The 25,005-nt window shown below is 38.0% G+C and overlaps 1 protein-coding gene across 2 annotated transcripts in view; it reads right to left on the reverse strand.

Annotated features, from left to right (window-relative positions):
• CDK14 (cyclin dependent kinase 14) overlaps positions 1-25,005 on the reverse strand; it is a 286,357-nt gene that overhangs the window by 257,099 nt on the left and 4,253 nt on the right. The window contains exons 2-3 of one of the 2 annotated variants that reach the window (XM_089533258.1): positions 12,263-12,362; positions 10,950-10,981 (exon numbers count right to left, since the gene is read on the reverse strand). Coding sequence is in view for 1 of the 2 variants with exons in the window: in XM_089533256.1 (XP_089389382.1) it covers positions 10,950-10,981 (32 nt within the window). In the remaining variant the exon portion in view is untranslated. The remainder of the gene's footprint in view (positions 1-10,949; positions 10,982-12,262; positions 12,363-25,005) is intronic. The other variant, XM_089533256.1, reaches the window with a different exon arrangement.

A 25,005-nucleotide genomic window follows, 5' to 3' on the forward strand; every position in this document is an offset into this window, starting at 1 on the left:
AGGTGAGCTCAGCTGCTTTGAAGGACAAAGCCATGAGATCTCTCTGGAATAAACCATCCTAGACAATTATGCAAACACTTTGTTGACTGCAAAATAACCTCTTTCCAGGCAAGCTGGTAATATAAATAAGACAGACTGATCATACTGCCAATATTGTAAAGGTAATAGCCTGGTAAAATGCAAATTGACTCCCAGACACTGTCCTAATACTTATAATGAGTTTGTACAGTACTCAGCACAAGTGAGCAATCCTAATCATCCTCCACACATGGTAGTTGTTATCAAATATGGTCTCATTTGGAGAGGGGGCTGCAGATACAATGTATTGTGGTAGAGTCTCAATGCAATGGTCTAAATTCTCTTTTAGGAGCTTATCAACTCCTAAACTTGTGAGATTTTAACTGGGATCTGTTTACAGATTATTTTAATTATTACTTGTTTAATTGTTATTTTAAGGGGGGAGGGACATGTGAGTTATATTTAAGGTATTGTTGGGATTTTATGTAAACCGCTCCGATTACTTGTTCAACGAAGCGGGATATAAATAAGTTTTATTTTATCTATTATTTATCAGATGAACCTTAAAAGTGTTTCAAACCTCCCAGGCTGCAGCTGGAGGCTGGATGGAGACAAGGATTATCACATGCTAAATCGCCACCTAATTGCTGCTTACCATCAGCCCGGGTCCAAACTGGGTCCCTGCTGTGCTCTGCCAGCATTTTTTTAAAGTTGGAAGCTTTCCAGCTTCAAAAAGGTGTTGGCGGAGTACAGCTGGGACCTGGACTGATGGCAGGCGGTGATTAGATGGCGATTTAGAATGTGATAACTCTCGCCTCCATCCAGTGTCCCGGCTGCAACCCAGGAGGCTTGAGACGGTTTTAAAGTTCATCTGATAAGCTCCTTAGTCTTGACTAGACAACCCTACTGAATCAATTAGATTTATTTATGTGTTGATATGTTTGAACAACTGCTTGAATGGTCTACTCTTGTTGGTACTACTCAAAAGGATGCCAGCCATAGAGCAATCAAATAAGAAGATAGCCAAATATTCAGCCATTCATTTCCATCTGGACACTCTAATAATCACAATACAGTAGTACACTATGAGCACTATTGTGATTATTTTTCTTTTAATTCTCTAGAACAAGTATGACTTAAAGATGATCAACATCTTTAAACCAAAAGAGTTTAACCACAAATCCAAGAGGATAATTGGGTTCTTTTGAAATCTACCTCCTTTGCTCTGGCATGTAAAATAAAACAGTAAAAGAAGCAAAACAAGAAACAAAAAACTGGGGAGCATCTAACAGAATCCTCAGAAACAGTATTTTATTTAGGAGCTTCTGGTTCGGAAATTTCTGAAGTTTGATTCTAAGTAATCCCCTGAAGAAGGCCTTTAGAGAACAAATAGGCCAAAACAACTTGGCTTTTTTATTAATAAACCACTTTTTAACATCTTGGGATAGTGTCTTACTGACAATGATTCTCCTTCTTCCATAAAATAAAACAATACCAAACTGGATGGAAGATATCCCTGTATGATACACTTCCAACTTGTAAGAATTAAGTCAGTTTCTGGTGATACTGGCTAGCTCTATCCTGGACCACTGACCTTTGGTTTCATGCAAAGAGAAGAATATGGACTGCAGAGAAGGGTTCAAGAATCCCCAAGAAACACTTGTTAGGGGAGAAGGGGAAAGTAACCTATTCAAACTGAAGGCAGCATATTCCTTCCTTTAGTTTCTGCCACAAATGCTTTCCAGAACCATGCCATAACTTGGAAACATTACCTTCTGAGAACACAGCTTTCACAATCCATGCCTGCTAAATGAAGTTGTGGTTGAAAAAAGGAACTTTTCCAACCTCTAAGCCAGGGGTAGGCAACCTTTTTGAGCCGGGGGCCGGGTTGCTGTCCCTCAGACAACTGGGGGGCCGAAGCCAAAAAAATAATGAAATAATTTTTTAAAATTAAATATATAAATAAACCAGGACAAAGGTAGGACAAAATTTTCAAATGTAAGACACTTTTTTTTAAAAAATGGAGGACACGCAAAAAAATTTGCTGATTTTAAAAAAAATGTTAATATAAATGCATGATTCTGAGGCTTCTATAGACAATTGCCCCCAAAGGCCCCGGCGGCAATCGGCGGCAGGACCAGGCTGGGGCCGGTCCCAAGGCCTTGCCGGGCCGCATCCGGCCCGCGGGCCGCAGGTTGCCTACCCCTGCTCTAAGCAATAGTAAGGCAATTTCAGCCACTACAAAGCATTCTTCCCCCACTGACTCAACAGTGAAATATGTCAAAGCAGAATAAACTCTAAGCAAAATACCCAAACAGATCCAGGCTTCATAATTATCTTCTGTGACAAGACCGTTCTTGCTAAACCATGATGCAGTGCTTGCAGTGGTCACCCTGAGTTCAAAAACACATCTTTTTTAAAAGTAAATCAATTTTCACTATGAGGGTCACAGTGCAATTAAGTTTTAAAAACTGGTGCAAATGCTCCAGGGTCCTCATGTTGCTAGTGTTGTTACACATATGCGCTTTGCATTGTCATGTTATCAAACAAGAAATCCTGCTGGGAAGAGGGGAGTATGTAGATCTCCCCTCCCTCAGCCTTCCCTAATGGCTGGCAACATTCAAAGCCCATCCTGGCTTTACTCCTCATTTACAGAGAAGGTTTAGTCACACCTGAGACAGATTGGGAGGGATGCCCAGAATGGTTCCATGCCTTGGGCCTGAAAAGGGATGACTCTTGTCCCAGGAAGGGCTCCTCTTCACATGGTCACTCCACCAAGGAACTTATCAGACTTGATGAATCCCGCTCAGAAACGGGATTTAAAAGTAGGTGGTGCTGGGACAAGGCATAACAGCCATGCTTGCTAGAAGGGTCTGGGAAGTATAGACCAAAAACAAAAATACCACTTCCCAAGTTCTACTGAGGGAAGGAGCAGGGGCAGGATCCACCCTGCTTTAGAATAATAAAATACCTACAAAAATTCAGGCAGCACACAAACCATGTTGTGTTCCTAACATAATCCACCAGCTGCCTCCAGAGACTTGCAAGCACAGTATTAAAATGCTGGCCCACCCTGGTTTCTTACCAAGCATATCTGGGAAGTTAGAGGTATACTATCTCTAAATGTGAAGTTTCCAATGACAGCTATGGCAGTTGATAAGAGAAGCTTCTGTGGACAGAAATTAATTAAGAGAAAGAGCAGAGGTGGGTAGCTTATGACACTCCAGTTGCTGCTGGGCTCTCAATTCCCATCAGTCAGAAATACTGGGAGAATTATATGTAGAGAGATCTTGTAGCACCGTTGAGGACTAACTGAAAGAAAGAAGTTGGCAGCATTCGCTTTCGTAGACTTCAGTCTACTTCCTCAGATGCTTTTTTTCTAATTATTCAGCAATATACTAAGAGCCCTGTCAGATCAAACCAAAGGGCCATGAAGTCATTCCAGAGGCCTATCTTCGTTTCCACAATGGAACCTGATGCTTTTAGCAAATTCATAAGCAGGAAATGAAGGCAATAGAAGGCAATAATGCTCTTCTAATGGACCAGGGTTCAATTCTTTCCTTCAAACCCACTAGGTGACCTTGGGAAAGTCCCATGCTCTCTGCCTCAGGGGAAAGCAAAGGCAAACCTTCTCTGAACAAATATTGCCAAGAAAAATCCATGATACGGTATATACTCATGTATAAGTCTAGAAATTTTAGTCAAAAAAGTGACCCAAAAATCTGAGTCGACTTATCTATGGGTCAATGTAAGTACTGTACTTTAACTCATTATATGAAAAGGAACCATCCCCTGGTAAAAAGCAAGAGAATAATCTGTCCTGGAAGCACTGACTTCCCTCTATTCTCTCATCAATCCATCTTTTAATATGAGCACAAACTTTTATGCCTACAAGTTCTTTGGTATTATTTTCCTTTGCTTCATCCTTTACATCTTTTGTTACATGGTCCTAAATTTTACCCTCGACTTATCCATGGGTCATATCAAAATCCGTAATTTTTGCTCCAAAACCTGCCCTCGACTTATACATGAGGTCCACTTATAGTTGAGTATATATGGTAGTTTCGCCTTAGATCCACCATGAGTCTAAAATGACTTGCACACAACAAAAGTGGGACTTTTCTGAAATTAGTACTGAAAACACAGTTCAATAAAAGGTACCTTTTTAGACTACAATTCCCAGAGTCCCCCAGACAGATTTTAGGAGTTGTAATCCAAAAAGTAGCTGTTCCAAACTCTCCACAAAAGACATGCAGCTCTGAAGCTGTTAACAGCCACAATGATATGTCTGTTATTCAGGTTGAAGAAACAGAAATTCCAAGGTTAAGGTAGAGTCCCATCATGTTTATCTCCCAAGCAAGAACTACCCTAGCTCATAGAGTTCAGTCTCAAAGACTATGTTCATACCTACAACCATAATAGTTTTTGTGTAATCCTATATGTGAAAATAAGATTCATCATTTCATTTGATTTACTTCAACACTTTTCCCAAGCGAGCACAGGAAAAAAAAGTAGCAGACTTATAGCTACTCTGGTATAGAGTGTGCAGTGCAAGTGTTGTGTTTCTTCTAGTTGGTTCCTCTTTATGGCGAGATTTGTTCAGAGGAGGTTTGCCATTGATTAGAGATCCCTCTCTAATATAACTCATTGGGCCAACTGTAACTTGGTTTCATCAGACTTTTCAATGCCTTAACATCTAGGTTAGTATACTACCTGTTACATCCATAAACACCTGGAAACTGATTGCAACATTATGTAATATAGTGACTGCTAGAAATCAACACAGAATGACAAGAGACAGACATCTGCATTGTGGCAAGTCCATCCAAAAACTCAAGTTGTCAACTGCACAGCAAGCAGTTTTTTCACAGCATGAGTTCGAATCCCTGCTCAGTCACGGAAGCCCACTAGTGACCTTGGGCAAGTCATACCTCCGAGGAAAGGAAAGGCAACCTCCCCCTCCCCAAACAAATCTTACCAAAACAATCTAATGATAAATTTGCCTTTGAGTCACCATAAGTCTGAAATGACTTGAAAGCACACAACAAGAAATAAACAACTATGTGCAGTATACTGCCACCTCCTACCTTTATATACAGTAAGCAAATATATTATTTATTAGTTGATGTACACTGTAAAAAGTATATACTGATCATTCTACACTTCAGATCCAATTTGTTGAACACACCACAGCAGACAAGATGACAAGATTTAGAGTTCCAGGTAGTGTGACAGCAAGCAGTAAAATTCAATTAGCATATTGCAACAAAATTTATATCCGAACATTCCTGAAAAACAGTATGTCCATTAAAGAAAACGAGTGTTTTATGTCAATATATATATTAATCTCTATTTAATATGTTCTATCTACTTTCACGGCATCAGGCAGGAAACAGAACTTTCAAGATGCAAAACAAGAGCACACCACTGGAATAGAGGACTTAAGAGCCAGCATGGTTTGAGCCTTGGATTACAGTCATGGAAACCAGGGTTTGATTCCCCATTCAGCGATGGAACCTCACTGGGTGACCTTGGGCAAGTCACATACTCTCAGCCTTAGAAAACCTTGTGATAGCATCATCTAACGGTCTCCATATGTCAGAAATGATTTGAAGGCACACAACAACAATAGAGGGCTGCAAGCCATTGACTGGTAAACGTGCTTGTAAACATCATCAACATTTTGTCAACAGAAGAGCACTTTAGGATCTGCCTTTTCCTACTTTTATATGCATCTTATTTAGCCAAAAAGAGTTTTAGAGTTGGAAATGGGATCACAGGTTAATATGTAACCTCTGTAATTCAGGCCATTACTATAAGCAGAGAAGAAAGAAATTAGAGACAGCAAGATGCACTGCCTGTGGTATGGAACAGTGACTGGGAAGACATGGATTCAAATCTCCACTCAACTATGAAGCTGGTCATGTGGTGTGGGTCTATTCAGTCTCTCAGGACTACATAATTTTCAAGGTTACTGTGAGGATATGTCAGGGAAGGAAAATCAAGCATCCCAGCCTAGGCTCCTTAAAGAAAGACTAGAATTTAAAAAGTAAGAATTGAAATAAATAATGATATATTCTCTGAATTATTTCTTTAGAACTGGCATGTTACATTATATCCTTACACTGCATCAGTATACCAATAATGACATGGTCTCCCATTCATGTTATTGGCCACAGTGCATCTTCCTATCAAGTCTGTGACCCTTTTCCCATCTACCATTTATATCAACCCACCCTCACATACTGTCAACATATTGTGATTATTTTCATGAAATAAAACACCATTAAATTTCTATTACCTGTTCAGAAATCCTAAACAATAATAAAAAAGAATATATGTGATCTATGGAGTTCCTATTCTGTGCAGAACATATTTGTAAAAATGGTCTCAAGACAGGTACAAAAGACAAATTCCAAGAAATTCAAACACCTTACTTACAAAGAATTTAGCTCTTGATATCAGTTGTTCAACTTTCTTCTTTGCTTTCACCCTAGCAGTGCAGTATTTTCCCCACTTATCATTATGACTTTTTCTACAGACTACACTAAAATTTCTCACCCATTCACTGCAGATCCCTTTGCACTTCACTGATTTTTTCCTCCCATTTTCAGCTTCCTGACCCAATCTCGACATCCTCACCCTAGAGCAGAGGGCCAGAGGAATGACCTCCTTTTTATAGATGAAACATTGTTCAAGTGTAAAAATCAATAGCTTGCTAAATAAAGCACAGAAACAGAGAAGAAAAAGTTGATTGCTGGGCATTTTGCTTTCCACTGGAGAGGTTAGAGATCAACGATTTTCCCCATCACATGCCCACCCAGACCTTACCAACTGGCTCCCCTGACATAACTTTAAAATGAAATTCAGCTAGAACTACAGCTCAGGAAAAAGCAATTTTTTACACACACACACACACACACACACACACACACACACACACACACACACACACACACACACTATATACAGTGACTGCTAGGTAGTCCAGGATAGCCTGAGGGATTCAGCTATGAAAAGGGCAATGAGGGCATTGCCCTCTATAAGAATTATGGGGGGCACCCCTCTGACATTTTCCTTCAGTCCCCACATTTCTAGAACTGTATTGATTTAAAAGTTTGGCTGATAGTTTAGAAATACAGTTTAAGCATCCAAAGAAAAGAGGGCAGGCAAAGTTGCCAAAGGAATGAGAACACAGCAGTTCTCAATGTCTCATTCTTTACAATGCTAGAAATTTGGGGATTGAAGAAAAAATTCAATTGGGGGAGTTCCAGAATTCTGTGGGAGAGGCAATGCCTTCATTTTGCCACTTGTCCATAGCTATAACCCTGCTGGTCATATGTCCTAACTGGAAAGGAGGACAAGGCACTGCAAAATGTAGGACATTCCAAAATAAAAAGCTAAAAACACTAATATAAATGTAAAATCATGCTTCTTAGCCATGGAAAAAATTGAGAATTTTTTGAAATTCCTCCTAAACAGAAGGTTGAGATGTTGGGCATGTACAGGAAAAGGAGGACATCTGGTCATCCGGCTGTTCCTCCTCTTGCACAAGGGGACTTACTATATAAATTCCTGCCTGGTTTGTGGTTAGGGAAAGGAAAATACTATGTCACTTTTTTATTTCCATGAAGACTTCTTGTCAAAGAGATAGGTGTGTTAGTGCTTACATCAGTGCATCTGAAGATATGGACTGATATCCATGAAAGTTCATGTACAAATGAATCAATTCATCTCAAAGGTAGAGCCAGATTCTTTCCTGCTCGAGCCTTTTTATGCTGACATAAACTAAAACAGCTATCTCTTTTACAAGAGGTCTTCATGGGAACAAAGGAAGCAGCATTATACTAAGTGAGATTGTTGGACTACCTAGCCGAAGATTATCTGCGTTTACTAATGACTGGTAGAGTTTCTTTAGGGAAAGCACAGAGCTTTGTATCTTTCCTCCATTTGTAGAAATGCTTTTCTTGATCTTGTAATGCATACCCCATTCACAATAGCTACTCTGATGTAGACAACCCTCTCTGATAATACTTATTAGCAAAAAAGGAAGTTGTCAAGAAAGCAAAGTAGTAATTAAACGCTCTACAGTTGTACAATCCTGTCTTGGCATTTTAGCTAAATAATCTATCAAAGCTCGGCACTGTTCTTGGAAGGGAATTTATCTTACTTAAGCACTTTTTTCCAGCTAGCTGACAGCAACCTGGGCTGAAGTCAACTTCAGTATGACCTGCGTCTACTGAGAAAGCAGTAGTCATGCCCTGTGCAACTCTATACCAATTGCACAGGGCATAAGGTTGCTGATCTTAATGCTGTGTAAGCCCTAAGACCATTCCATTAAAATGGAAATCCACAGGTCAACACACTGGGAGCATATCATGGTACAGCAAGAGAAGATGGGATGTCACTGTGAGATAATTAAAAATCAGCACAGCAATGAACTGTGTGTGAGTAGGTCTGAACAAGCCCCTATTTCTCCCAGATCTTAGAAATTGTTACTTTATGAGGAACGCCTTAGGGAGCTGTGTATGTTTAGCCTGGAGAAAAGAAGGTTAAGAGGTGATATGATAGCCCTGTTTAAATATTTGAAGGGATGTCATATTGAGGAGGGAACAAGCTTGTTTTCTGCTGCTCCAGAGACTAGGACCCAGAGCAATGGATGCAAGCTCCAGGAACAGAGATTCCACCTCAACATTAGGAGGAACTTCCTGACATAAGGGCTGTTCGACAGTGGAACCACTCCCTTGGAGTGTAGTGGAGTCTTCCTCCTTGGAGGTCTTCAAATGGAGGCTGGATGGCCATCTGTTGGGGATGCTTTGATCTGGATTTCCTGCATGGCAGGGGGTTGGACTGGATGGCCCTTGTGGTCTCTTCCAGCTCTATGATTCTATGAGAATTCCCAGAATCCTCCAGCCAATCCCCAAAATACCTATTCCAAGCAGTGGTTTTTATCCCTCAACTTCTATTCACTCTTTACAATTCACAAAACAGACATAATACTGTCTTATATTACAGGCTATCACATGGATTACTGCAATAACCTGTGTGAACTCCTTTGAATATGCAGAAGTACTTTAAGAGCTAATTATTATTATTAAAACGAATGCCATATGCAATGACAGACAAATTAGGCACTCTCAGTACATCTCTGCTGTGTCACACTTCTTCTGAGTGGGAACAGGAGTCAACAAGAAGGAGAAACTTGAGGTGATAGTTATCTTCCACTTCAGTGACCACCCAGAATATTATTCCTGCAAATAAGATGCTCTTATTCATACAGTTAATCATAACTATTCTGCAAAAGACGGCTAAATACACAAAGTACTTGCTTTGTGTATCACAAGTACTATTGAAGGCTTTTGATATTTCCCAGACCTAAGATTCAGTTTTGAGGCAAAGTGGTTTGCAAAATGTTTAATATTTTCTTCCTGTATTACACAGTATTATGTAACCCTCACATCCTGTGAATTTTGTTGTAAACAATCTAGCCTCCTCCAGAAAGAAAGAACAAAGCATCAAATACATGCCAAATTTACAATACAATTAAAAGAACATCCTGATACAGATTTATTTGTAGGATTTATGAGCCAGGCTTTTAATGAAACAATTAAGAGTGCTTGTGCTCTGATGTCACTTCTGATATTTGCAGGCAGGTTGTATATGCACAGTGAGAAGCAAACAAAACCTGAAAACAGACAGAACTAAGTATGTCTTGTCTAAATTGGTTCTTCTGGTTCTAATCTCTGGGGCCATTATGACTCGTCCACAAATAATATTCCCTGAATCGCTCGGAAGGATATAAATTCAAATTAAAAGACTGGTATTGTTGAGTTGAAGAAGGGATGTTTCCAGATTTCCAACAGCAGTTTCAAAGGTCTTGCATCATCCAAAATTTTTTAACAAAAGCAGAACGTGTATTCCAACACGCAGGCAGATCCTCTCCTTCATTTCATCTATTCGCCCAGGTGAAAGTTTTAGTTTTAGTCTTTTGAATTAATCTACTGGCAAGCTCTTATAGGATATTAAAAAGACATTCTTCCAGATCTTCAGGCTTTACACCACTAATTCCTCTTCTATCTTGATAAAACTCAGGACAAAACAACAAGACTTGTAAGTTATTAATGTACGCTTTTCTAGAAGGCAAAGAACATATACTACCCTGCAAAAGCGCAGACAAGGTGATTCATATAGATATATCACCAGCAGAACTTGGAAGAATTAAACCTTTAAATTACAGTTTTTGGCATCCAAAAACTTTTTTGTAGTCCAAAAAAGAAAATTTTCCAAGCTCTGATCATCAAAACCATCTTGGACATTATTTGGTGATACAAGCCTTAATTATAAAGCGAGAATGTTCTTCATAAGTTGCCCAGCTAAGGTATCAGAACACCAAGGACTGGAACAGTTTATATAATTGTCTTCCACATGAATCAATAGGCCTTTAGCATTTTCAGGTACTTTGTTCACTAGGAAGCACAATATAAACATAACTTAATTCCAAGCCAAAGTGCAAGGCACAGCAGGAAGATATGCACATGGGGCAAAAAAATCCTACAAACATCTCTCCTTATTCCAGACAGCAAAAATATGCTGAAATTTTATATAATAATTTGCTATTTTTTCATGACACCCCACATCTGAGGCAGCTAATCTAAAACAGAAAATCTCAGAAGCAACTTTTCCTACTGCTAGCAGTAAAGAACAATAAAACAACTTAAATAACTATTTTCTGTCCTTAATTCCACCCCAAATGTGAAATTGCTTCACCTTGTTTAACAGTACGGCTGGTCATGTTCCTATTTGAAATCTAATATTCATCTGAGGGACAGAGGTCACCGACAAAGATTTTGAAGTATGCATAAACATGTCCACAAGTCAGTTATTACTACTGCTTTTAGTAGTAAAATGAAACTTTGAAAAAATTAACCCACCTCATCAAAGCCACTATCTTCTTTCTTCAAGGCTGAAAAAGAAAAAGAGGAAACTGTTACCTGCAGTGCATTTTAAATCAGTAGCAAAATGAAGGAGATAAATTCAGGTATAAAATTGCTCTGCATTTACTGAACATTAACATACTGTACCCAAAAATAAAGGAGTGCTTAAACAAAGAAATGGAATTGCACAGCAATCATGCATGAGTTTCTTTCCCCCAATTTTATCCAATGCATCTTTCAGATGAACACAATCCTAATTCAGTTGGAAATAATCTGCACATTTCTGCTTTTCATTCCAGTTGAGAGCCAACATACTTATGGGAGATTCCCAGTGAACTGACAGAAGCTGGCTATTAAATAAACCTATTTGCATTTATTGCTTACTCCAATGCATTCCATTATGCACCCTTCCAAATTAACAATTCTATAGAACCACACATTGCTTGAATGATTGTCATACATCTATGATTTATTTCCATTCCTTTGTAACTATATTCAGTTAGATAATTAAAACACAAATAAGATGCACCCTATATTAATGCTTTAATTATTCAGTATACAAATGGCTCAAATTATCATAGATGAATAAAGATGGGCAGCTCCTGAAGAAGCAATCAAGGGCCTGCCCTCTACTGCATTAACCTGATGGCCCTTCTCTGGAAATCCCTTTCTGAAGGAGGTGGGAACAGGTGGCATTCAGGAGAAGGACTTTTCTCTGGTGGCACTCTGTCACTAGAAGACTTTCTAGAGTGATTCACCTGATGTCCATTTAGTTCTGTCCTTTCAGGTGCCTTTCCACTGCTCCCAGGGGGATGGTACCACTCAGTTTGGGGATCACTATCCTAATGGAAGTCATATTCTTTAAAAATGGCTGCAAATGAGCAGACTTTTCTAGCTTCCAGACAACTGTCAAGAAGCTATGACCCAGAGGTTTTAAGTATATGTGTATGCTTTACTCAAAGCATGAAAAAGTTACTTTTGGGGCTGCAACTCCAAAAATAACCCAGCCAATGTCACCACTAGCTGGAGATACAGTCTAAAAAAGTAACTTTTCCAAACTTTGACTTTATTGGGGCTCACAAACTGCTGTAACCCAATTTTTATTACAGGAGACAATTGAGGTTAAGAACACAAATGGTAGCTTCCTTGAAATCTGTGTAGCTCTCGTCTGGATCTTGCAATACTGGTTTAAACTGGTGAGAAGCAGTGTTAAGAGCAGAACAAGCAATATTCTGAAGAGGGAGTTACTGGTCCAGATCTGTCCTAAGAATGAAAAAATGTGTGCTTGTGCAATTACACTTAAGACTCACAATTTGAGAATCTGGCAGCTTTGTGCTTCCCTGTATGACACAATCTCTCAGTTACCAACCTCCAAGTTCCTTGTGCAGTGGAGACAGAAGAGGAGAACAGCTGGTGGAAGGGGGAAATAGTCATAATAATCAGGTTCCAGAGGGACAACTGTGTTAGGGTATCACAGTAAAACCGACTGTTGTGGCACCTTGAAGATTAATAAAATTAATATGGCATTGGATTTCACAGACTAGGGCCCACTTCATTAAGTGTAATCTTTATTTGGCAGACATATAATGTGAGAATAATTGATTTCTTTTATTTTGGCTAAACCCAGGGGCATGGAAAAGTTATTGTTTTGGATTGTAACTCCCAGAATCTCCCAGTCACCATGTCCATGCAGTCTGGAAGTTTTGGGGAACTATAGTCTGCACTTAGGTCCACAATAGTTTTCAAAAAGCTTAAGTATTATGTAGTTGTTTTTTTATAAAAATGTTTTTTTCCCCCAGAACTGACATAGAAAATTTTCATTCATGACTCACAAGATCCTAAATATGGATGAAATCACAGAATGTATGTGGGGGTCCAAGAAAGGGGACTTCAATTGCCCATTTGTACTATTCCTCCCCCAATATTGTTTGGGTCTGATGAGCCACCAAATTCCCCACCTTCAATAACCTTTTCTATTTCATGACTTTAGGCCCACTATAAGAAAAATAAATTACCATACATTTCCATCATTTTAATTATAAATAGGTAATAAAATCCACTCCGATTTTAGATTTCCAAGAAAGTTGTTAAAAGTTGTTGCAAGACTTGCTATTTAAAAGGCAGAATCCCAAACTGTTTTGGACTATCCACTTCCATGCTATTATGTAGCATTCTCCTGACTTCTAAAAGAGAAGTGTAAAACACTAGCTGGACATATCTGGAGAGCATGTTCTAGAGCAGGGGTAGGCAACCTTTTTGAGCTGGGGGCCGGGTTGCTTTCCCTCAGACAACTGGGGGGCCGAACTCAAAATGGCACCCGGAGCGGCGCGGAAGCTGTGGCGGGGGCAGCAATCGGCGGTAGGACTGGGCTGGGGCCGGTCCCAAGGCCTCGCCGGGATGGATCCGGCCCGCAGGCTGTAGGTTGCCGACCCCTATTCTAGAGTCATGGAGCTACCATACAAGAGCCCCTACCTCTAGTCATTATTTCCTATTTTCTGGAAGTGCCAGTAATCAGAATAAGGCTACAGATGAAGGTCTAACTCAATACTGAGGTCCATATAGAAAAAACAGCTGCCTGTTCTTCTGCCTTAGTTCTACTAAGCCTACCCAGGAGTCATTTTTCTACAGCAGTTATGCAGAAGGGGCAACATCACCATTAAGCTATCACTCCGTGTGCTAATACAAAAATGAACTAACAATTCATCTTGTGACATGACATTTTACCCCATCACTGGTTGATTTTTTAAAAAAATCCTCAAGCACCAAGTTTTAACATGCCTCATATCCATTTCTGCGTATTTATTCTTTCACTGCAGTTGACAGCAGGCATCTCTGTCAAACTCTATACTGTATTTAAACCCGTGGTTAGTTTATTATATTACACAAAATCACACAATGAATCAAATAGTCCCAAAGTGAGTGTATTGTGTAATGTAAATGGAACAAAGTCTACAGTAAAGTTTTGGACTCAGTCTGTCAGCTACTTCAGGTACCTCCCAACACTTCTGATTTATGTGTTTGGGTGGTGGATTAGAATGCACAATTATGAAACCATCTTGGCCATACTTGAGATTTATGCTTAGTGTGACAATCCAAGGCTCTTGTGAAATTTTGGGACTTAGCAAACTGACCTTGTTTTAAAAAAAAGTGGGGGAAGTTTTGTGGAACAGATTCTAAACATCGTTGGTACTACCATTCAAATTTCGTTTTGTTTACCATAACAAACAAAATCGCCATCACTATCTCAGAAAATGCCAAGTAAATTTTCTATTTCACTGAGGGTGCATCTACAATGTAGAAATAAAGTTGTTTGACACCACTTTAAGTGCTGTAGCTTCATCCTACGGAATCCTGGTTTTTGTAGCTTTACAAGATCTTTAGCCTTATCTGCCAAAGAATGCTGGTGCCTCACAAAACTATAATCCCAGGATTCTGTACAATGGAGCCATGGCAGATAAAGTGGTGTCAAATTGCATTACGCAGGGTACAAGTAGCCTATAAAGCTGTCACAGTCCAAAGCACATGATGCAACTCAGTTACCGAAACCAAGTAGGTTTGGTCTTGTAAATTACTGGGTGGAAGCAAAGTGGAAACAATACAGGAGTTGCTCCAAATTCTTCACAGACAGACTAATATTAAAGTAGACTGTGATACCATCTTGCATAGTAGATGAATCCAGGCAACAGACTTGAAATAAATCTGTGACTGATACCAGCCAATCTCTGGAATGCTCCCGACTAGCACTGGGCAGGATCAAGAACACTGCTACTAAAGCTCACATGAGGCTTACAAGAAAATGAAAGAAATGCTTGTTTCAAACATTCAGAAAATACATTTGAACATGGAAACACCAGGAACTGAATCCACATCATCCTTGCATGTATAAAACTAGCACATCAAGAAGACAACTTTTCCCTGCTATTCGAGACTTCCCTGTGCAAGGAGATACTCCTTACTTTTTCCCATGAGGAATCAAGACCTCTTCAAGACCTTTGGGAAATTATTCTCAGATACATATATAAAATATAAGTACATCCTGTTTTCAGAAAAGGACCTAAAAGCTATAGAAGGAGGGCCTAGAAACATATTAAGTCAATTCAGAATTGGAAGGAACTTGGTTACTTCTCCTCTATCTAAACATCTCCACTGATGAGTACATCGCCTTCCAAGGTAACCTATTCCACTACTTAAAGGTCTTACTACTGGGGAGTTCTTCCTAATGTTTAGTACAAATCTCTTCTCACTGGTTCTTTCTAGAGCAGACAAAACAAGCTGAAGCCTTGCCTGTTTTTACAAGTTTTCTGGTTTAGGTCAGCCTCCTATGTATTTTATGGATTATGTAAAAACTGTATCTGTATTTTATATATGGTTTTATATTGTATGTTTATTATTCCTGTATGCCACCTTGAAATATTTAGAGCTAAGTGGTTTAAAAAGAATAACAAATAAAAGTCATAAAAATTAAGATGGAAGAAGTATGATGCAGAACACAAAATTATGGATGGTGGGCAAAAGGCAAATAGGCACCTTTCTCACAAAATTCAGGTGTCACTTAACAGAGTAATCTAATATTTAGTGAATGGAAACAGCCTGAAAGGGCTATTTGCCTTTGGTCAGGCCTTGCTTCTGAGCTTCCTGGCATTTGGCTAGTCATTGTGTGAAACAGAACACTGATGTACAAAGAGTAATCCAACTGAGCTCAAGTTCTTATTATTAATGAATGTAATGCATTACTGCAGCAATAAGTGATGGTCACAGCTTCAACTCAGCATATTTTAGTTTCTAATTTTCTCATACCCTGAAATACGGTTGGGTAAAGTGCAGCCGCCACTATTCTTTACCTCCAGCTATGAAGGCTACGGATTATAGTCCAACATTATCCGGGGAGCTCACATTTTGCTCACTCTTGCTTAAATGATTTGACTGAAACAGGCAGAAAGTAAATTAACCTCTGCCTTCTCTCTTCCCAAGCATTATAGTTTTTTTCTGAGGGGTCGTGTCTTCTCATGATATGTACAAAATGTGACAGTCTCAATTTAATCATCTTGGCTTCTAGGGAGAGTTCTGTAACTTATGTGCAGGGACAAAGTACTACTATAATATAAATACAGAGAAATAGAAGATGACAGCAAAAATGGAAGAACAAGAGACCTCTTTCCACAAGATTCCAGAAATCAAAGGGAAATTTAAAACCAAGAATGTGGGTGCTATATAACCAACAGGAAAAGAGAAGATTGCATTACAGATGGATAGACCCAATCAAGGAAGCCACAGCCCTGAGTTTGCAAGACCCTGAACTAGGCTGTTGATGACAGAATGACCTGATGGCAATTAAATGCAACAAAATCAGGCTCCACATGTAATTCAAAAGCTTGGCTGCTAGCAATCACTTTGTCTGGTCATGCTGGCTGAAGAATTCTGGGAGTCTTAGTCCTCCCAAAATTAACCATATTTTCTGTGTAGACTTCTGGTTTACATGCCACAGATCAGCAGGGATTTCTGGTTCTCAACTACAAATGCGCTAATAAAAAATAATATAAATGCATAAATTATAGTTTGGGGTTCTAATTTAGGTATGCCTTTTTATTTTATACTCAAATCATGCCTGGGTACAACAGCCTAAGCCTACAGTTTGTATCTTCCTTTATCTATTCCTACACCTAGCTCTCCTTGGTGTATCTCAACTAGAGCAAGAAATACAGTGGATTCATATCTGAACGAAAAACAAAACAAAACAAAACAAAACAAAAATCGGGGGGAAAGGACCTCCAGGCAGATCTTCTTTCAGATTTTGGAAAAGTTACTCTTTTGGACCAGACCTCCCAGAGTCTTCCTCAGTCAGCATGGCCACTGTTCACTGGGGGATACTGGGAGCTGCTGTCCAAAAGACTAACTTCTCTAAGCTCATATGATCGACAAATAGTTTTTGCTATCAACATGCACTTTTTAAAAAAGTTTAGTATTTTCCAGCACAACCAAGTTAATGGGAAAAAGAAACTTTAGGGCTAAAGAAGTAGTAATTAGGATTAGAATGCAGACAACAGCATAGAGCCAAAAAACAAAATAAAAACAAAACACACACACACAACTGGCTAGTGACAACAGAAATATGGATGTAAGCAGCAAGTAAATATTCTTAATGTGCAGTTGGTAGGAGTAGACAAATATGCAGCAGAAGATGATAGACTGATACCGCAACTAACTATTGTAAGGTATCTTCCTTCAATCTAAGAAACACCCTTCCTGTGTGAATGTGTTTTGATTCCAACTTATTAAAAGTGTAGCTGCAACAAATCTAAAAAGTTATGCTTCTCTTTTACTCTTGAACATGAGAAACTCTCTAAGCCAGATAATCGCAAATAAAATGCAACTGCGTTTATTCTAGTATTTCCAAACACTTCACTATCAGCCCCATGTAGCACACTGAACTCACAACAATGGATCATAGCTATTAATTATCACATTAGTTTTTAACAACAAAGGTGAGCAATTTTTCAGTTGTGCAGAGCATGCTGAGTACATGACTAGGAACCACCCAGAGGATGGATTTATAATGGTATGTGGGCACATACTGTAGACCTCCAGATTTTTATGGAGCTTACCATAGTTTTTATATGAAACATAGCTCTTATAAGCCACAGCTAGAATAGACATGAGGAACTGTGGGAGATGCAGTACAAATAATATCAAGAGGACCATCAAAAGGCCACTCCAGTATGCAGCCGGATCCCATGTTTATTTGGAAATAAATTTCTCACTCTGTACAGTGGAACATGCTCCCTAATTATGCTCAAAATTGAAGGTTTACATACTTTGCAATCCTATGGTTTTTTTTCTTTTCTTTTCTGATCAGTGTGGGCTGAAGTATCTTTCATGTTACTCAATGATAGCAATTTGGTCCCATTTTAACTGCTGCTGCTCCAACCTACAGAATCCTGGGATTTGTAGATTCCTGTGGAATTTTGAATTATCTGCCAAATTTGTCTAGTGCCCACCCCAAACTACAAATCCCAGGATTCCTTCAAAAGATACCTCCTTGGCAGGCAAAGTGAGATAAAGTGCTGTAACTGTGTCGTGTGAAAGAGAACTTTAGACAAAATAAATACTTTTGAGATGTAGTCTAGGAAGTGTTCAAGACAGGTCTGTAAAGGGTCTTATCTGTGCTTGAAGCCTGACTTACCTTTGACCTTTTATCTATGTTATGACACACTGTAATACTTTGTATTCAGGACATCTTTGCAGGAGTGACGTGAGTACAAATGATTATTTTCTTTTTTATTTAATTATATATTTAATAAGATGTAAAAGGAAAGAGGTGGTATGGAGCGAAGACCTCTGCACTTAGATATTAGCCCAACTAACAAGTTCTCATTCAACTCAGTATAGTTTTTCCATATCACTAAACTACTTGGAAACTTCTGCCGCAGTTCAACAGGAAGTTATAAAAAGTCACTATTTCACTCTGCCTGTCCCGCTTTTTAAATTGCTGAACATGAGAGTCCTAATAACAGAAAAATACTATGACTATATTCAAGGACTATGGTCCAAAACACACTGATGGAATAATCCAGTTTGAGGCCACTTTAACTTCCCTGGCTCAATGCTTGGGAATTCCAGGGACTGTCATTTTGTGAGACATTCGCTTCCAGAAAGCTCGGATGCCACAATAAACTACAATTCCCAGGATTCCTTAGCACTGAGCCAAGGAGTTAAAGAGGTCTCAAACTGGATTATTTCACAGAATCATAGAGCTGGAAGAGACCGCAAGGGCCATCCAGTCCAACCCCCTGCCATGCAGGAAATCCAAATCAAAGCATCCCTGACAGATGGCCATCCAGCCTCTGCTTAAAGACCTCCAAGGAAGGAGACTCCACTACACTCCGAGGAAGGAGTGTGTTCCACTGTCAAACAGCCCTTACTGTCAGGAAGTTCCTCCTAATGTTGAGGTGGAATCTCTTTTCCTGCAGCTTGCATCCTGCACTGTGTTTTGGACCTATGACTCTGGAGACAGGGTTCAAATCACAGCTTGGTCATAAAAACCACTGGGTGACCTTGGGCAAATCACACTCTCTCAACCTCAGAGGATAGCAATGGCAAACCCTTCTGGAGAAACATGCCAAGAAAACCTAATGATAAATTTCGCCTTAGGGTCGCCATAAGTCAGAAACAGACTTGAAGGCACACAACAACAACTGTACCTTTCCATTTCTTATTCTTCAGAGTACAATTACTCTGGTTTCTTTCTTCTCAGAATGCAGGAAGGAGGGAAATACAGATTTTGGGGAACCAGGCTGTTAAGGTACACAAATACATGATCTAATATAATCCATATTCCAACCCAAGTAATAACAGCTGTTATGCTCCCTTTCTAGACTCAAAATGCCAGACACATTCAAACAGGTCATTTCACACATGACTGGATAGCTAACTATGCCACCCACTGCAGTCAATCCTGAAATATACATATATTTTTCTAAACAATCATAATAAAAAGATATTAAGAGGTTCAGAGGGCAAGCGCACAAGATGCCACTCATTGCCCTCCCTATTATGAGGCAGAACACAACATTTTCAAACCCATCATTTTAAGGACTTTGCATCTGCACTGAAGTACATTCTAATGAATAATCCTTCCCAGCCCCGATTCAGTATTTTCAGTCATTAGCATCCATTTATTTTCTTTTTTTTTTTTTTTTTTTTTTTTTTTTTTTTTTTTATTATTAAAAAAAAAATTTATTACATATATACAGCATAGATGGGCCGGAATAGCCCTCTTACATTAATAACATACTTAATCAACTTTCGACTTCCTTGATCTTCCATTCTGGTCTTAGGTGCTCTTATATATCTGTTTTCACTTCTTCATCTTATACAGCAGTAACATTAATTTTTTCCTCTATACCTGTATGTATAAATAAGTTCACCCATCTCACTATACCATCTAATTCTTTCCTTATTTAAATATACAGTCTGCGTTCCCATATTTTTCCTTATATCTTGCTTGTCTTTGTCATATATAAATAAAAGAAAAGAAATCGCCTTATAATCATCCTCCTATCTCTTAAATTGTCGTTACCCCCACTTCTATAATTACATTATGGGATATCTTTGGATTTACTCCGACCACCTTCTTTCACAGAACAACACTAATAACTTCCACAATTCCTCATTTGTATTTTCTTCATTTCCTCCCTCTTTTAACCACATAGTTAGTGTGTCCATTTCCATGGCCTCTAGTGCCTTCAATAACCACTCATCTATATCTATGTCGCCCCCTTTTTTCCAATTCTTTGCCACAATAATCCTAGCTGTTGTTATTAAATATAATAGTAATTTTTTATATTTTCTTAATGCATCATCCTCAATCATGTTCAATAGTATCATTTCCGGTTCTAATCTTATATGTATTTGATATACCTCTTTTATTATTTCCTGGACCTTTTCCCAAAATTTCTTCACTACCGGGCATGTCCACCACATATGGTAATAAGAGCCATAATGACTATTACATCTCCAACATACATCCGAGCTACCTTTTACCATCTTTGCCCATCTTGCGGGAGGGATATGCCATCTATGCATCATTTTTAAGAAGTTTTCTTTTAAATCAACACAACACGTAAAACTCAGATCCCTTCCCCACGCTCTCTCCCATCTTTCTAATTGGATATTTCTGTTTACATTCTTTGCCCATTCCACCATACAACCTTTTATCGTTTCTTCTGCACACTCTAATTTTATACACATTTTGTACAACCTTGATATTATCCCTTTGTTCCCCTTTTCCATAATCACGTCCATTTCATTTTTCTCCATGGCTATCCCTTCCTGGCTTCTGTCTTTTTGATATCTTGATTTTAATTGTAGGTATTGAAACCAACTTAACTTTATTCCCTGTTTAATTAACTCTTCTCGGCTTTTAATTTCCAATTCTCTATTCTCTATTTTAAGTAAATCCTTATATCTGAGCCAGTCCTTACCAATTAACTTTCCTTTATCCATAAAAGCTTCATGGGGAGATGTCCATAGGGGTAACCTGCTATATAGCTTATTCTTATATTTCTTCCATATTCTGAATAATGATCTTCGTAAAATGTGGTCATTAAATTGTTTATTCTGTTCTATCTTCCCATACCACATATATGCATGCCAGCCATATCTATTATTAAAGCCCTCCAGATTCAATAAATTTTCGTTTTCTAAATTCATCCATTCTCTCAGCCAATCTAAACAGTTGGCCTCATAATATATCTTAAAATCTGGTAGTGCAAAGCCTCCTCTCTCCTTCAAATCAATTAATACCTTCCATTTTATCCTAGGTTTCCGACCTGCCCATATAAATTTTACAATATCTTTCTTCCACTGATTAAAAATTTGATCCTTCAAAATTATAGGAAGGTTTTGGAAAAGGTACATTATTTTAGGTAAGATATTCATTTTTATTATAGATATTTTTCCCAGTAATGATACATGTAAGTCTTGCCATTTTGTTAGTTTAGTTTTAATTTCATTCCATGTCTTTTTATAATTGTTATCAAATAACTCTGAGGTTTTTTTGGTTAGGTATATTCCAAGATACTTTATTTTCTTTTGTATTTCAATTTTTGTTTCCTCCCTTAATGACTGTTTCCTTCTTTCTGTCATGTTTAGAACTAGCATAGATGATTTATCTCTATTTATTTTCATCCCAGCTAAGGAGCCGTATTCTTCAATAATTTTTAACACTCTAGGTATGCTAGTCGCTGGATTTTCCACAATAATCAATAAGTCATCCGCGTATGCACATAATTTTATTTCCTTCCCTTTTATCTTATTACCTCTAACCTGTGGGTCTTCTCTTATTCTTTTACATAGTACTTCCAAACAAAGTATAAATAGCAACGGAGATAGGGGACACCCCTGTCTTGTGCCTTTATTTATTTTCACACTGTTAGTTCTAGATCCGTTAATTACAATTCTGGCTTTTTGTTCTTGATATAGTTGTTTTATCCAATTTAAATAATTTTTGCCTATCTCCAACTTATCTAATAATCCAAATATAAATTCCCATTTCAAATTATCGAAGGCTTTTTCAGCGTCTAAACTTACCATTGCTGCTTCCTTTCCTGGATTTTTATCATAGTACTCAATTAAATTTACCACCTTTCTAATATGTTGTTTCACATGCCTTTTCGGGAGGAAGCCACATTGATCTTTGTTGATCCAATTAACCAGAAATTTCTTCAACCTTTCTGCCAAGATACTTGTAAAAATTTTATAATCACTATTTAGGAGTGAGATTGGCCTGTAATTCTGTGGGAGAAGTTTATCTTTACCTTCTTTTCCTATCAGAATGATATTTGCCTCCCTCCACGTTGGAGGTGCCCCTTCTTTTAGAATTGCATTGAATGTTTGTGCTAATGGGTCTAACAGAATATCCTGAAAAGTTTTGTAATATCCTATCGTGAACCCGTCAGGCCCTGGAGCCTTCCCACTTTTCCCTCTGGCTATTGCCTGTTGAATTTCTGTTTTTGTAATCACCCCGTTTAGTTTCTCTTTCTCTTCCTTCGTTAAATCCCATTTTTGGATTTTCTCTAAGTATTTATTTATTTCTTCTCTATGTTCTTTTGAATTCGTTGTGTCTCTATATAATGAACTAAAAAATTTATGAAATACATCTTGAATTTTGTGATTTTCCATATATCTCTTTTCTCCCTCTTGGATTTCCATGATTACCTTTCTTTCTTTCTTCTTCCTGACTTTATACGCCAACATTTTCCCCACTTTGTTTCCCCCTTCAAAGAATTTCTGTTTAGTATATTTCATTTTTTTACTTACTTCCTCAGTTAATTTGCTATCTAATTCTTTTCTTAACAGGGCCAGTTCCTTAACTATTTTCTTTCTTTCTTTATAGTTATTTGCCATCAATTCTGTCTCTTTCTTCTGTATTTTATCAGATATCTCTTGCAATTCCTTCCTTTGTTTGTTTTTCCTCTCAAATCCTATCTTCATTAAGAGTCCTCGCAATACTGCCTTTGAGGCCTCCCATATCGTTATCATTTTTAAATCCGGATTCATGTTTTCTTTGAAATAATGTTTCATATGTTCTTTTACCCGTTCTTTTACTTGTATATTTTTAAACATGTTTTCATTCATTCTCCAATTAAATTCTTTCCTTATTGTTTTTATCTCAAGATAGATTGGATTATGATCTGATGCTTTAATTGTTTTTATCTTAACATCTTTTATATCTTTAATCATATCCTTTGATATAAAAAACATATCTATTCTAGATGCTGAGATATGTGGCATCGAAAAAAAGGTATAATCCTTTTTTTGAGGGAATTTATGTCTCCATGGGTCTATAATCGACAATGTATCCTGCATCTCAAAAAATTTTTGTGGGAGTTTCCCCTGTCTCTCTTGGATTTTTTTCTTCGATTGTCTATCCATCTGTGGGTTTAATACCCCATTCCAGTCTCCCATTAATATGAAATGTTCATAACTCAACATTTGTATTAGTTTAGACATTTTCTTATAAAACAAACTCTTTCCTTGTAAAGGGCCATATACTCCAAGCACTAAAGTTTTATTATTATTCACCATCATCTCAATTCCCACAAATCTTCCCTCTGGATCATTTATTATTTCCTTTGCAGGGATTTGACTTTTTACATAAATTGCTACTCCGTTTTTCTTTTTTTTCCCTGCACTAATAAAGAATTGTCCTAGTTTCGGATTTTTTAGATATTTTTCCTCATGTTTCCGGATTCTTGTTTCTTGAATACTAATTACTTCCGCCTTTTCTTTTTCTAGTATGTGGAATATTCTTCTTCTCTTATAAGCCGTGTTCATGCCCTTGATGTTCCATGAGAAGAATTTCATTTTGTTTGTTTTGGTTTTTTATTTTATTTACTCTAGTCTTCTTTCGTTCGGTCCTCGTCTTCTTCCTCTCCGTCACTCAATTCTTCTCGTTCTGTGTTTAGATCAATTCCTCCCACAGCACCAAGGTCCGATTCCTCCTCATTTCTTCTACTTACTACTTCCTCTGTTTCCGTCCTTATTTCCTCTTTTCTTGTCTGCTTTTCCTCTCTTTTCCCTTGTGTTCCTTTCATCTCTTCCTCTTGTTCTCTTTTCTTTTCCTCTTCCTCCTTAAACCATCTGTTATAAAATCTTCTGGCCTTATCAATTGTGTCGATCTTATATTGTTTTTGTCTCCAGTTGAAGGACACCCCTTCAATTGGTTCCCACCGATATCTCACCTGCTTCATCTGTAACATTTTCGTCAATGTACCATATTCTCTTCTCCTTCTTAATATATCTGACGGTACATCTTTGAAGATTTTTAGCTCCTCCCCATCCACACATATTTTCTTTTCATAACTTGCCTGTATTATATTGTCTTTTATTCTTTCCCTCGATAAATAGACCACTATGTCTCTTGGTAGGCTCCTGTTTCTGGCTATGCTTGAATTAATTCGAAATATTTTATCGATTTCCATGTCCATATAATCTTGTGACGTTTCAACCAACTCTGCTAGCACTGGAATGATTCTTCCATATAAGTCTTCCCCTACTTGTTCCTTTAGTCCTCTTATTTTAATACATTTTTTCCTTTCTCTTGCCTCTTTCAACCTATTCATGTCTCTTTCTTGTTCCTGGGCTTGTATTATTTTTTTCGTTGTCTTCTCCATCTCTGTTGTCCTAGTCTCCAATTCTTTAATTTTCCCTTTAGCTTCCTTCACTTCTTCAATAATTCCTCTCATTGTGCCTTTCAGTTCATCCATTTCCTTTTTAAAGTCCTTCCGTAATTCATTTCGGGATTCTTTAATTTCCTGCTTAATATTTCTTTCACTTTTCATCATATTTTCTTCCATTCTCTGTAACATCTCCATCATTTTAGCATTAGGGTCCATTTTTAATTCTATTGATGGTCTTCTTGATATACCTTGTTTTGGCTCCGACATTTGCACCATCTTTCTTGTAGTCATTGTGGTAGTAGAGTACATAATTTTTTTTCCTTTAATCTTATATGTCTAAAATGTTAAATCTCCTACAGTATTCTGTTTTTCAC

Source organism: Sceloporus occidentalis, unplaced genomic scaffold (assembly GCF_023333645.1).
Source record: "Sceloporus occidentalis isolate IW3139 unplaced genomic scaffold, rSceOcc1.0.p SCAF_7, whole genome shotgun sequence".
NCBI classification, from domain to species: Eukaryota; Metazoa; Chordata; class Lepidosauria; order Squamata; family Phrynosomatidae; genus Sceloporus; species Sceloporus occidentalis.